The following is a 14387-nucleotide window of genomic DNA, read 5'->3' as shown; positions in this document are numbered from 1 at the left end:
TATTTTAATAGAGCAATACTATGTGTACCCACTTTGGGTACACAAATATATACACACTCATATGTGTCATCATATGATTGGTTGTTGTTTTATTCTCAATTCAAAATCATCCAATCATATGATGACATATATAAATGTGTATATATTTGTGTACCCAAAGTGGGTACACATAGTTTTATTGATTTTAATATAAAAATACCTTTCATTTAGATTAAAAAGGCCAAACCACTATTTTCCACTCAAGGTTGGGTGGAAATTTAATTTTTCATCCATTAATTATAAAAAATCTAAATACTTATCATTCTATTAAATTTTACTGATATTGTTATGGGTAAAATTGTCGTACAATAAAATTATTTTAAAAAATTATAAATTTATCGCATTTCTCTTCAATTTTAAAAACTAACAATTTCTTCCACCTTTTTCCCACCTAAAGTTTGAAAAAATAACATTTTTCTTCTAAGGTTTACATTTTCTCTCTTGCAATTTTTCTGACGATTGGAGTCGGCCAACCTTCACCCTCTCATCTCCCAAATAAAGACAAATCATTGGCTGATAGGTGGACGATCGATAATTCGTCAACGAGGATCCGTGCAATACACAAATCTATGAGTCGCATAGATTGCATCGATCGATCTATGCATTGACCAATGCACATACTTGTTAGACAAAAGCTTAAACTCTTAGTTCGATTGATTTGTGTATTGCACGAATCCTGACAAATCATTAGTCATCCTTTTATCAACCTACGATTCATCTTTATTTGAGAGGATAAGAGGGTGGAAGTTGGCTAGTTCTAATCACTAGAGAAGCTGCAAAGGAGAAAATACAAATTCTAAAGATAGTTATTTTTTAAATTTTGGGTGAGGGAAAGGTGAAAAAACAATTGTTAGTTTTTAAACCTGAAGAGAAAATATCAAGAGTTCTAATTTTTTTAAATATTTTTATTAAATAATGATTTTATCAAATATAAATAAAACGGTAGGTATTTAGATTTTTGATAATTAATAAATGAAAATTTGAATTTGCATAAAACCATGAGTGGGAAATAGTCTTTTGGCCATATTAAAATTATTCACACCACCACCACCAACTGAAGATGTGAAACATGACTGGCTCCCCATTATTCTACTGTCCATCATTGATTCGTTACAGTTTCCTGAAGCAGATGTTCATTCTAAATAATTATTATAAAGCTTTTAAGTATACTATGTATTAACAGGAAGTATAAATAATGAGAATGATTATATGAGTGATTGTTATTTAATTTTTAATTTAAAAATTATTTAATTGTATAAAAATATTTGTTATTTATATATTAAATTATCATTATATTGTTATATTATTGAATTATTTTAAATTAAAGGCATACTAATACTATTTATATAAATATATATTTGATGCTGAAGATACCCAAGAAGAGCCTTTTGAGTTCCTAAAAGGCCAAACGACTATGTCCCACGCAAGGTATGCTGCAATCTCAAGTTTTCACCTTTTAACTATGGAAATACTAAACACTTACCCATGATCGGTTAAATTTAACGAAATCTTAATCTCTGAAAATTTAATCTCATTTTCTCCCCTAAAAGTTTAAAATTAACATTTTTTTCCTAAGCTAAGTTTAAAAAGATTACATTCCCCCCTAGAGTTTAGTTTCCAAACCCTTTCACTTTCTCCGGCGCTATCACCGGCCGTCTCCCCCTCCCTACAGTTTTTCTTCCACCGACGACCCCCCTCAACTCCACCCCAACCCATCTGGCGCAGAGAGACGTCGTTTGGGAAGAGAAATCGTCTTCCCAGATGACGAAGACGAGATTGATCGATTTCGTCTTCGTCGTCTGGGAAGGCGATCATCTTCCCAGATGAAGACGACTCGTCTTCCCAGAGGACGATGAGTCGTCTCGTCTTCGTTTGGAGTCTTCCTAGACGACAACGATTGGGAAGACACGACGAAGTTCATCTTCCACGGCTTCTCTGACGCTGATCGAGCATCCAAATAGGAGGAAAAAGATTGTCAGAAAGAGAAGATGTTTCGGGAGGGAGAGGCCATTGGCAATGGAGCTGGAGATGTTACTGGAAATTTCAAAACGAAATCTTAGGGTGAAACTGTGATTTTTTAAAACTTAGACTAGGAAAAAATTTTAGTTTTTAAAGTTTAGAGGGGTAAAAATAGATTCTATTTTAGTTTATTTTTAATATTATAAATAAAATAACGATTTTACTTTTATCACCGTTAATTTTAATTATTCATGAGTGGATGTTTGATGTTTTCATAGTTAAAGGATGAAAATTTGAGTTTGTAGCATACCTTAGGCGGGGAATAGTCGTTTGGCCTTCCTAAAAATCCCTGAAACCTCAGGCCCAAAAATTTGAATTCTTATATTGAATTCTTATAAAACCCTTCACATTCTGTCTCTATCTCCGCTTATCATAAATGATTTTATAATTTAAGATACCCAAGAAAAGCCTGTTGAGTTTCCAAAAATCCCTGAATCCTTTGGCCCAAAAATTTGAATTCTTATAAGACCCTCCACATTCTGTCTCTATCTCCGCTTCTCCACCATAAAAACCCTAGCAAAACCCTAATCTTTAAATCTCTTACTTTCATTTTCCACCGCAAGAATGGCAAAGAAGAAAGGGACCCAGAAGGCCAATGACACCAACAAAGAAAACCCACCAGATCAAAAGGCTCAACTCCAAACTGAAGGGAAAACCATCACTGACAAATCAACCATGGAGGATCTTTCTGAGAAGATCAATAATTTAAAGAATCTTAATAATATGCTTCTCAAAGAGACTATAGAGAAGAGACAGCGGGTGGATTCATTAAATCAAGCCAAGGAGGACTTGGAGTCTCAGATGGCTCGATTCAGTGCTGAAAAGAGTGAGTTGGTGGCTCAGTTAGATGGGGAGAGCGAGAAAAATGTGAGCTTGGAGATAGAGAATGGTTTGTTTAGTGCTTTCGTGAGGACCCAGATGAGAGAAATGGGTTTAGACTTTGATAAAGAGAATGGTGATAGAGAGAAAGAGATGAGGGTTCTTAAAAGTCAATTGAATGAGCTAATGTGTAGTCTTGAAAATGAGAGAAAGAAAGTGATTCAGACTTGTAGAGATAGGGATGTGCTGAAGAGTAATCATGAACAGGAAGCTTTGAAGGCACATGAGTTGAAGGAAAGACTGGTTGAAATGGAGAAAAAAGAAGGTGTTTGTAAAGGTGAGATTTTGATTCTGAAGAAAGAATATGAAAGTTTGCTGGAGGAAAAAAATGAGAGTGGGAGACACTTTGAAGCTGTAAAAGAAAAGAAAGCATTTGTGGAAAGGAGATTGGATGATACTGTGAAGGAAATTGATGGTTTGAAGGCAGAGATGGAAGGGATTTTAAGGGAAAATAAAAAAATAGAGGTCGATAAAAGTGGGCAAAGGGTGAAAATTGATGAGTTGAACAAAGAAGTAGAGAGATTGAATGAAGTTGTTTTGGAATTTCAAAAGGAGGAGAAAGTGTTGCGTGACAAAGTTTTGGAATTGCAGAAGAGTTTCGGCGAGGCTATGGAGAAGGAAAAGGAGATGACATTGAAGATCAATAATTTGATGAGTGAGAAAACACAGAAGCAGAATAGTATTGAGAAGCTGATAGAGCAAAAGGAGGGGATATCTAAGAGGTTGGAAATGGCCATTGTGGAATTAAATGATAAGGAGGGACGCATTGAGAAACTGCTACGTGAGAAGAATGAGACTGAAGAGAAGAAAGTCAGTCAGGAAACTGAGATTATTGAGCTGCATAAAGAGATTGGGGCACTGAGGGATGTTGTTTTTACATTGAAGGAGTCAAATAGGGATCAAGAAGAGAAAAACAATCACTTCCTTGATGAAGTTAGGGACTATAAAAATGCGCTTGATCGAATTATGCATCAGAAGGATGAAGCTAAAAAGGGTTTCAATGAAGAGAAAAAGAATGGCATGATATTGCAGTCAAAAGTAGTAGCCCTGGAAAAGAAGATGCAGGAGAATGTAGAGGATTTGACAAAAATTAGGAATGAGCGTGAGACCCTCATTGCGGAAAATAAGAAAATGCATGGCCACATTGAGTTGTTGGCCGAAGAAAATGAATTGATGCAGAAGAATCTTTTGGAGGCAACACAAGCTGCTGACAATTTCAGGTCTAAAATGGAGTCAGTTGCCTTCAACTCTGAGAGAGCTCTAAGCATGCTGAAGAAAACTGCAGCTATGGTGTGTCAATCTAAAGATGATGCAGATGCAAAGGAAAAAGTGTTGATCAATGATGAGAAGCTTGGAGATAAAACTGAAATGTTTACAGCTGAGTTGGAAGCAATTCAAACTGCATTTAGGAACAAGGAGAAAGCGGTGGAAGACATGAAGCGGCAAGTTGAGTTCCTGCAGAATTCCGAGGTTGAGGCACATAAGAAAAAGAGCTTCTGGACTGTGGTATCTTCTGCAACAACTATAATCGCCGCAGCATCCATTGCATATGCTGCAAGAATCCCTTGACTGGCTGGATCTACTATCTTATCTTGTTAATTAGGAGATGTTGCTGTGGCTTTAAGATTACTAATCAAGTTCTATTTGACCACATGCAATTTTGATACTTTTTAAATTCTCCTTGTGAAAACCTCTCTTTTAATTGTTGCTGAAATGATGACATTATATGACATTTTAATATGCTTTGAGTATGGTATGATCAATCTATTATCCTTCAAGATGGATTTGTGGATTATCATAGAGCTATTATGGGGTGATATGTTATATTGGAATATGATGTAAGCGTCAGTGGCTCAACCAGCTGCAGTTGCCCCAATTTATTAAGTTGTTGATACTTTGCTTGTGTGACTTTTCTACCTCACTTTCTCTTGAATGTGCACTCTCTTAAGTGAGAGATGAATCATCACATTTTTTTTTCTTAGCTGCATATAATATAGCAGCATCAATTTTATCAATTACTCAATCACTTTGTGTTCTTCACTTCCAATACCTCTTCCTGGAAAAAGTGAGGAAAAATGAAAGGCAGCCTAGAACAGATTTACATTTCAATCTTAATGTCTCTCTTTCTGCAGTAGTGAGGTTCTTATCTCTGCTTTACAAGGTGTGTTAATTGTGAAATAATAGGAGACTAGAAAAGTTTTAAGCATAGACTATACCAATGAAAATATATGACCAAAACTGTGCAGGCAAAACTGTTTAAGACCATGATCTGGGCTATCAAAAAGAGGTCCAATGGTAAGTAACCATTGTGGCAACTTCTATGTTGGATCAATATAAGTTACTCTCCTTATATGTTGTGGCAGAGTCAAACTTTGCTTGTCATTCAACACTATCATGGCACTTGTACAGAGAAACATCAACTGTGCTTCATTTTAGTCTCATTTGTGGCATATCGAAGGCAAGACCTTTTTTTATTGCTGAATGGTTCCTGTTGTGCACTGCCATGGCAAAGTTTAATTTACAGAATAATGGCATGGCACCTAACAGCCTGTAAGTCAATTACTTGCTATGGTACCAAAGGTATAATAATAATCAACACGGATGGTTGTCCATGTATAGCTGTAGCAAGAGTTTTGTTTCGTTATCAGGTTTGGGTTGAGATTTGACTCTGCAAAACACAATTAGTTTTCTTGTCTTGTGACAATAAAAGAGAAGATGGCTGTTTTTATTCATTAATATATGCATGCCAGAGTTGCCAATGGTGGCATCATGCATAACAGTTGGCCCACGAAGGTTCAATTAAACAGGGTTCTGTGTCTTTATCAAAACGCTTAGCTGTTTTTTATCGCTATGCTAAAATTCCTACTGTAATTGTGAATGCAAATCCTACATCTTAAAAAATGATGTGTGGTTCTGGTCTGGAGTGGTCCCCTTAATGCATCCAAAGTCTTAGCCAACATGATATTGGGTTCTCCACTTACAAAACAAGCCAAGTTTTGTATCTATGGCTATATCAAGCTCTGGATTTTACTCGTTTTTAACATGGCATTCAAAAACTGACAAAAAAGCCACCAAATCAATCTCTATCTTTAGGCAAAATAGACTAATCGAATTTGCTTCCAATCATTCGCAGCAATGTCTTTATACACTTTCTTTTGTGGGGCTGAAATTAGGCTAATTCTGGGACACTAACTTTAGTGGACAGGAATGGCAGCACCTTTAATTGTGCAACAATTATCTTCTTTGGAGTTAATATGTCTAGTTCTTGTTTCTTTGTTTATGGCAATCAAATAATCAATAAACTCATTCTAATCCAACCTTTGTTTATATTTTTTAAGTCAATGCTTCTTAACCCTACCGGCGCCTCATTCACAATTTCTTGATACAAAAAAACACACCTTTTTCTTGAGGCTGCGTGCATACAGGCCTAAAAATTAAAGCTCCCGAAGATTAGCACAAGCATATAAAATCCCAGCAAAGATTTCAGTGGTAACAATTGACAAATGATTCAAAGTAAAGCTCTCAAGATATCTAAACATCTCTGTATTTATAGTTGCTAGGGTGTTTTATCATCCACCAAACATACATATATATATGCAAATAAAGGGGAAAGAAGGTGACAACAGACACAAAAGATAAGCAAACATCTTTATATATACTATAACATATGTTTACACATACAGGATTATAAATAGTATGGAAGATTTCCCATCCATGTTCTAGAATTAGCTTTATATAATATTAGCTGGTATTCAATACCAATTGATCAGCCACCAAATGTTATCCCCATGATTCCACCTTCCTCTCTCCGATGTGGTAGGAAGCCAGAATGGGTACTCTTAGATACATCGGCCTACTATGCTTAGTCAAACAGTTCTTTCTGACACTGAAGCTTCACAGAACTACATAATCCAAGTCCAGAAAATTGTATTATGTATAGCAGAAAACATTGTGATCCAGCTAGATGCTGAACTATACCTTCTACTCCCAATAACCCAGTGTCAATGCCTTTTCATCTTGAGATCTCAAAGCCCAGAAGCCATGGCAGCAGAATGCCACTATCACCACAATTAATATATAAAACAGAAAACAATAATACTACACAAACATATAAAGTGCAAACAACCCCTTAACTAACCAAGTGGAATGTCAAGCTTCTGTCAGGTATGGTTGCCAGTAGGTAAAGTTAAGTCCATTAACAGTTAGAACACACAAAATTACTTATCTCATCCATGACGACATAGAAGTTGTCATTATTAGCCAAAAAGTAGAAGCCAATTGTTGCCTGCTCCAGATATCGAAGTTTCACATCTTGACCAGCCTTCTTCAGGCCTTTAGCATAGGCCAACTGCCAGTCCTGCATAAGGTCCAAACCAGCAACCACCACAAGACTCTTAGGGAACTTCATTCCTTGAAGACTTCTACCATTAGGCCCAAAGGGGTTACAAGCTGGATGATCCCTATCTGCACCTTCAGGAAGAAATGCTCTCCAATACCAGTCCCGGTCTTGGACAGTGACAAAGAATTTCCCATCTAATCTCTTCTCAGATTCAGTTCGCTTCTGCCCGCCAAACATTGGGTTGAGCAGTATATTGCCCAATACTTCAATTCCTGAATCTACTGCTCTCAAAGCAACATGATGTACAATGTTACCCCCTGAACTGTCCCCAGCCAAGTATATATGAGTTTTTGAGCCCTCGCTTTTAAGCCATGGCCTTGAATTCACCCATTGAAGAACTGCCCATCCATCATCATAAGCACATGGATATCGATGCTCAGGTGCCCGCCTATAGTTCACAGAAACAACAACAGCTTTGCAATTCCTCACAAGTTTACGACATAAGAAATCATAGATAGCACTATTAGCAGAAGAATGTGCAAAGCTTCCTCCATGAAAGAAAATTATTACAGGGACAACAACCTCAGAGCCAACAGGCTTCTCCAGATCAACAATGTTTGGTTGGGGGACCTCACCATCTGCAGGTCTATATATCCTGCTGAGAAGACTAGTTTCACGATCAATGATGGCATCAAATGAGAAAACACCATCAACTGCATTTGCATTAGCAGGGACTTTCCGATCAAGGAATTCTGCTAAGTGGCGGTTAAAAGTGCCATCAGGGCGACGTAAAAGATTGTATGCCAACTTGAAATTGGAGATGAGAACCCATGTGTGCAATGGAACCCCCATCTACACAAAAGATAAAAACGATCAGAAATCCATTTCACATTTGCAAGCGACAATATAAATTAAAGTTCTAAAGATGATTACTAAGATTTTAGCTACTATAAGCAGATGATTTAAAATTGCAAACAGGAAGAATAAAGAAAACCTAAAGGCCCCAAATACATCCATTCGGTAAGTAAAATATCTGTTTAATTTGCAATTGACACTTAAATAAAATTGAAAGTTCAAAAGATGATTACTGAGATTTCAGCTATCATATGCAGATGACTTATAAAACTGCAAAGAAGAAAAACCTAAATTGCCCAAATATGAGCAAGTACACACTTCTATAAATAGAAAAAAATAAATAAATAACTGAGATAAAATGTTCAAATCAACGCAAATCCTCCCTACCAACCTCAACTAGCAAACCATAGACGACGAGAATCACAAGTTCAAAAGAAAATCATCAACAACATTCAAATGATCTTCAGAATCCATTAAACCGCGGCACAAAAAAAAACCCTTCTTTTACCTCTTTTATAGGAAAACAAAAGTAAACAATACAAAAACCAAAGAAATCCTTAGCCCATCAATTGAAAACAAAACGTGAAACAAAGACTTTCCCAATCTCCTCAGAAACCCCTTAACCCAGATAACAAGATACCCTCTCCTAACATAATCAAATCAAAGCGACGGAACAAATCATCAGTACAGGCATCATTGACTCAGAAATACCACAGAATCAGGTCAAACCCAGCTCTCAACAACCCAAATACTTAATAAGCCAAAACAACTACACAAATCCATAAAAAATTTAACATCTTTCCCCAACAAGGTAAGATGACCACAAGAAGAAGAACTTAAAAGGATTTCGAAACAAAGAAACACACACCTTTGACTCATTGAGATTAACTTCATTACTTGCAGCCATCATCACGACTATTCCTTATGAAAAAACCAACCCGAATGACAAAAATCCAAAAAGCTTCAGTACAAAACCACGTTTAAATAGAAACCCACTTAACAAAATTTCACATGCTTGAACACCCACTTCAACGAATCATCTACAATGCTAAAAACCCCATCAAATCTTGATCTTTGATCTTTTTCCGCTCGCATTCACATTCTCTAACATCAGATGAGGTAACAGTAGTCTCAGCAGAAAGTAAATGAATCTCTCTCTCAACAACAGAGCTTAATAATAAATGATAAAATGATAAAATCTAACTACAATAAAACAGAGAGATGAGGTGAGAAGTGATGTGATAAGAAGAGAGGTATATTTTAGCACATAAAGGGAGAAAGAAACTAAAGTGCGCAGAGAGAGTGAATGTGGATGATAAAGACGACAAACTGAGCGGCCGAAAGATAGCAGGTACGTGGGACCCATGTGATAATAAAAAATAAATAAAAAATTTAAAATAGTAAATAAATTTTGAATTATAATGATGTCATAAATAGTGGAGATGTTTTGTAGAAAAAACAAAAAAGAGAACGGGAGAGGACAAAAGCGTCCGTGCGTGCGGCCAACGCCAGATCACATGACGACAAACGGGGTCCGTCTCAAATTCTTTTCTGGTCTCCCACTTCATTTGCGTATTAAATATATAAAAAAAGAATTTTTAAATCCAAAATATCATAAACCCATTTTTAACCATATTTTATATTTATTATATTTTTAAATTTTTAAATTTTTAATTAAATTTAAAATATAAAATTATCCCGTTTATTTTTATTTATTTATAAAAATATTATTATTATTTTAAAAAACTTAACAATATTTCTTTCTTAATTCTCAATTCTAATTTTATATTTTTTCTCTTATGATTTATACAAATATTTATTTTGATTTGAAGTTTAAAATCTAAACTGATAATTTATTCATTTTTCCCAATTGACTAATAAGTTACAGTTACTTATTATATAGAGAATTTTGATTATGTATTAGGTTTAATAGGTAATTAAATATTTTACATTTGAATTGTTATATTAATTTTCAATAAAATATTTATGAAAAATACTAAAATTATTATAGTATTGTCGTATTTTTATAAACTTATTATGAACAATGTATTGTATTAAACTCATATATATACGTTTTGTATTTTTCTCATATACAAATTTTAGAAACTTTTTTTACAAACATATTTTTTATTATTTATTGTATTATACTTGTATAATTCACGTACTATTTTTTTTTCTGTTCCTATATTTATAAACTAGGCTGAAAATGGCCAAAGGACTATTTCCCACCAAGGTTTAATTGTGTTATCAAATTCATACTCGCGAAGTTTAAAAACCCTAAAGTTTTATCCATTAACTAACCGCGGTTAAATTTTCTATTAGCGGCTGAGATAAAATAGTTATTTTACTAATAATATTATAAATATAAAATTCATTACATTCATTAAATTTAAAATATAAAATTATCCCGTTTATTTTTATTTATTTATAAAAATATTATTATTATTTTAAAAAACTTAACAATATTTCTTTCTTAATTCTCAATTCTAATTTTATATTTTTTCTCTTATGATTTATACAAATATTTATTTTGATCTGAAGTTTAAAATCCAAACTGATAATTTATTCATTTTTCCCAATTGACTAATAAGTTACAGTTACTTATTATATAGAGAATTTTGATTATGTATTAGGTTTAATAGATAATTAAATATTTTACATTTGAATTGTTATATTAATTTTCAATAAAATATTTATGAAAAATACTAAAATTATTGTAGTATTGTCGTATTTTTATAAACGTATTATGAACAATATGTTGTATTAAACTCGTATATATACGTTTTGTATTTTTCTCATATACAAATTTTAGAAACTTTTTTTACAAACATATTTTTTATTATTTATTGTATTATACCTGTATAATTCACGTACTATTTTTTTTCTTGTTCCTGTATTTATAAACTAGGCTGAAAATGGCCAAAGGTCTATTTCCCACCAAGGTTTAATTGGGTTATCAAATTCATACTCGCGAAGTTTAAAAACCCTAAAGTTTTATCCATTAACTAACCGCGGTTAAAATTTTCTATTAGCGGCTGAGATAAAATAATTATTTTACTAATAATATTATAAATATAAAATTCATTACATTCCCTCCCCCCCCTCTCCCCCTCCAATTGAGTTATAAAAACTAACATTTCACCCTTACTTAAAGTTTTTTAATTTTGACAAGTCATATTCCACCCTCCCAAACATTAGAATTTTTTTTCTCCTCTCTGGCCACCATCTCCATCACCGAAGACCTTTTCTCTCAATCTTAAACCATTGGTTGACGCATAAAAAATAATTTGAAATAGATCTTTGTGTCAGAGATAAAGACATTCAACGATGAAGAGATCTCTAAATCTATTCATCTACGAAGAGATATGGAATCTATGACGACAAGAAAAAGAGATTTTCCTTCTTCCATAACCGCGGTTAAATCTATGACGATTGTATAGCAATGGAAGCTAAAGTTGAAGAGTGAGAGTGAAATTATTGTTTTTGAAAGTTATGGAGGCTGACTGAGTTTGAAAAATATGGAAGCCACAAGTTTGAGGATGAAAATGTTACTTTTTAAAGTTTAAAAACTTTAGGTAAGTGTGAAATTGTTAGTTTTTAAAACCTGAGAGAAAAAATAACAAGTTTTATATATTTTTAATATAAACAATAAAATGACTATTTTACCTTTATAACAAAAAAACTTAATAGAAATTAGACCATGAGTGAGACTTTAGATTTTTCAATGCTATATGTGTGATTTTGAATTTCAGTTAAAACTTGAGTGAAAAATAGTTTTTTTTCCCATTTATTTATACTTGTTGGTATATCTTATTTGAATATATTTTCAAATTTTAAATAAAGATATAATTATATAAATTGAATCGAAATACAAACCCAACATGAGAATTGTAAAATTCAACTTAATTTTATTATGCTTTATTTTATGTAACATAATATTATTTGTTGTGTTAGCTCATTATTTGATATGATTGTTTTATCACGATAAGTTAAAAGACATCGATAAATAATTAAAATTGAATAAAAATAATATATATATATATATATATATATATATATATATATATATATATATATATATATATATATAAAATTAATAAATCTTAAACGGCTCAAGATAATATTTATATATATTAAACCAAAATTTTTTTAAATTCGATAAAACTTATTTCATGTTTTGTGGTGGAAAGGAGAGTGGTCATGGAAGATCGATTGTATGGCAATGGATATCCTCGCATTTACAATAAATGCCTAAAAATAATTGAAAGTTGACCGGCATGGTATGGTATGGAAGAAGGAGAAGGCAGTAAACAAAGTGTAATTGACAAGTCATTTTCAACAACTTAACAGTCACAGAGAAGCAGAAGAAGGCAGCTTTGGTGGTGAGATGAGCTAAGTATTGTTATTATAATGAAGCTAGACCCACAATAAACAGTGGTTGTTTGGGAGCGTTGTCCATGGCATGGCCCAACAATGAGGAACCATTTTTGGCTGCTTCTGTTTTAACTTTTTCTTTTTCCCTTTCTCACTTGGTACACGCGGTATTATCGACGTGTACATGGAGTAATTTAACCATACAGTAAGTCTTTAATGGGTAGTTTAAATAGTAAAAATAGGATGTTTAAAATAAAAAAATATGTATTTAAAAATTACTGAAAATATATCATATTTAAAATTTTAATTTATTTTATATATTAATTTTTTGTTAATAAAAGAAAAATCTATATTACTAATTTTATTACAATTTTAACGTTCCCTTTCCTCTATTGTATTTTTGGTTTTTTTTTTGGTTTTAATGTCATACAAATATGAAGATAGAAATATACGATTGTCTTTATTTTGTGTACATATTTAGATGTAGAAGTCGTTGATATAGATTTGGTTGATCAAATTAGATTGTGCTAAAAAAGTTAAGTCTTTCATTTCTCTTTCGATCACATATAGTTGATAAACATAAATTAAATACCAAACGTAAAAAAAAATATAAAAAATTTTGAACGGTTCAACTAAATTTTATCTTAGATTATATTATCGGAATCAAATATAAATTAAATTCGAATCAAATTTAAACTAATTCTAGTATAAATTTACCTTAGTTTGAATCAAATCATGGTCCCCATTGGGACAAAATCCTGTATTGATAGAATTATTACCACGTTTCTTTTCGAGAAAAAAACAAGTTATGTATGTGGTAAAGATGGATGAAAGTCTTAAGATAGGGCCCAAACCAAAGCAACTGAAAAAAGTAATATTTGATAAAGACTTGAAAAAATCAAGCATTGACCAATTGGGCAAGTGCCCAAGGTATCAACACATTTGACCTAAATCCCATTTCCCTTTTAATCTTAACAGTTATATTTTTCAGGCCTCAACATCTTCAGTTTCATTTGCATGTTTTTGGAGCTTGTTGATTATACAAATTGCTTGCCTTTGACTTATCTTGGTGGTGTGGTGTCCATTGCTAGATCTTGTTTCTTTTGACCACATTCTTGTTGGGTGTTTTGGAATTGGTTTTGAGTCCATTATTGACTTGTCTAAATTTTGAAAAATTTTGCTCAAAGTTTATGTAAAATAAAAAGTTGACTATTGAGCATATGACTCGATTCTCGACCTAATGTGAGGAAACTAGGTTAAAGAATTACCTTAAATTGAGATTGCTTGTCAACCTTCTTACTAATATCTAATGTCCTTAAAAAACTATATTAATCGTTGGTATAATCTGAAAATCAAGTTCTATATTAATAAATCCCTAAATTTTACATCGACCCTCTAATTTTTATTATTTCTCATTAGTCCATATATTTTATTATTATTAAAAGTTAGTTTTACTATAGATGTTAACGATTTTACTTGCACAAATGAAAGAATAATTGGTTTATTTATCAACCAAATCGATTTTTATATCATATTCTAAATGAAGTTTACTTTTTAACCTTATTTTTATTTGAAAAAAAAAAAATTAGATGCATCTAATGAGATCATATGGTTATAAAGACATAAATTAAAAGTAGATCTAGATCTAAATTGTAATGGTTAAATAATTTCTAATGAGGTCATGTGTGGTCTTTAAGAAAGGTGGATTACGAGAGTCTTGAGTGAAAGTTAATATCACATTACATAAAAATAATCATTTTGTCGATTGTTTCGTGTAAAATTATATTGTTCTTAAACACGTTTAATAATTAAGTATGGTTTAAGCTAATGATAAGGTGACAAATATTAACAAATCATAATTATGACATTAATATGCGATCAT

The 14387-nt window shown here is 32.5% G+C and overlaps 2 protein-coding genes across 2 annotated transcripts; one reads left to right on the top strand and one right to left on the bottom strand.

Annotated features, from left to right (window-relative positions):
* The first annotated feature begins 2622 nt into the window (after nt 1–2622).
* LOC123208713 (centrosomal protein of 135 kDa-like) lies at nt 2623–4506 on the top strand. The gene has a single exon (XM_044626230.1). The coding sequence runs from the start codon at nt 2623–2625 to the stop codon at nt 4504–4506; it is 1884 nt and encodes a 627-aa protein (XP_044482165.1).
* A 2067-nt stretch (nt 4507–6573) lies between these two features.
* LOC123209712 (gibberellin receptor GID1C) lies at nt 6574–9355 on the bottom strand. The gene is made up of 2 exons (XM_044627841.1): nt 9000–9355; nt 6574–8128 (listed from the first exon to the last, which is right to left on the bottom strand). Exons 1-2 carry the CDS (start codon nt 9039–9041, stop codon nt 7133–7135), a joined length of 1038 nt encoding a protein of 345 aa, XP_044483776.1. The 5' UTR covers nt 9042–9355; the 3' UTR covers nt 6574–7132.
* Nucleotides 9356–14387: the final 5032 nt, after the last annotated feature.

This window comes from Mangifera indica, chromosome 2 (genome assembly GCF_011075055.1).
Source record: "Mangifera indica cultivar Alphonso chromosome 2, CATAS_Mindica_2.1, whole genome shotgun sequence".
Lineage (NCBI taxonomy): Eukaryota > Viridiplantae > Streptophyta > Magnoliopsida > Sapindales > Anacardiaceae > Mangifera > Mangifera indica.
Note: the sequence above shows the minus strand (reverse complement) of the source record. Positions and strands in the feature narration are given on the sequence as shown.

Excerpts from the sequence above, each read along its gene's own strand:
- LOC123208713 (XM_044626230.1), top strand. The coding sequence starts at position 2,623 with ATGGCAAAGAAGAAAGGGACCCAGAAGGCCAATGACACCAACAAAGAA.
- LOC123209712 (XM_044627841.1), bottom strand. The coding sequence starts at position 9,041 with ATGATGGCTGCAAGTAATGAAGTTAATCTCAATGAGTCAAAG. Across the intron at positions 8,129-8,999 it reads TTAATCTCAATGAGTCAAAG|ATGGGGGTTCCATTGCACAC; the intron begins GTGTGTGTTTCT and ends TCTTTTGTGTAG.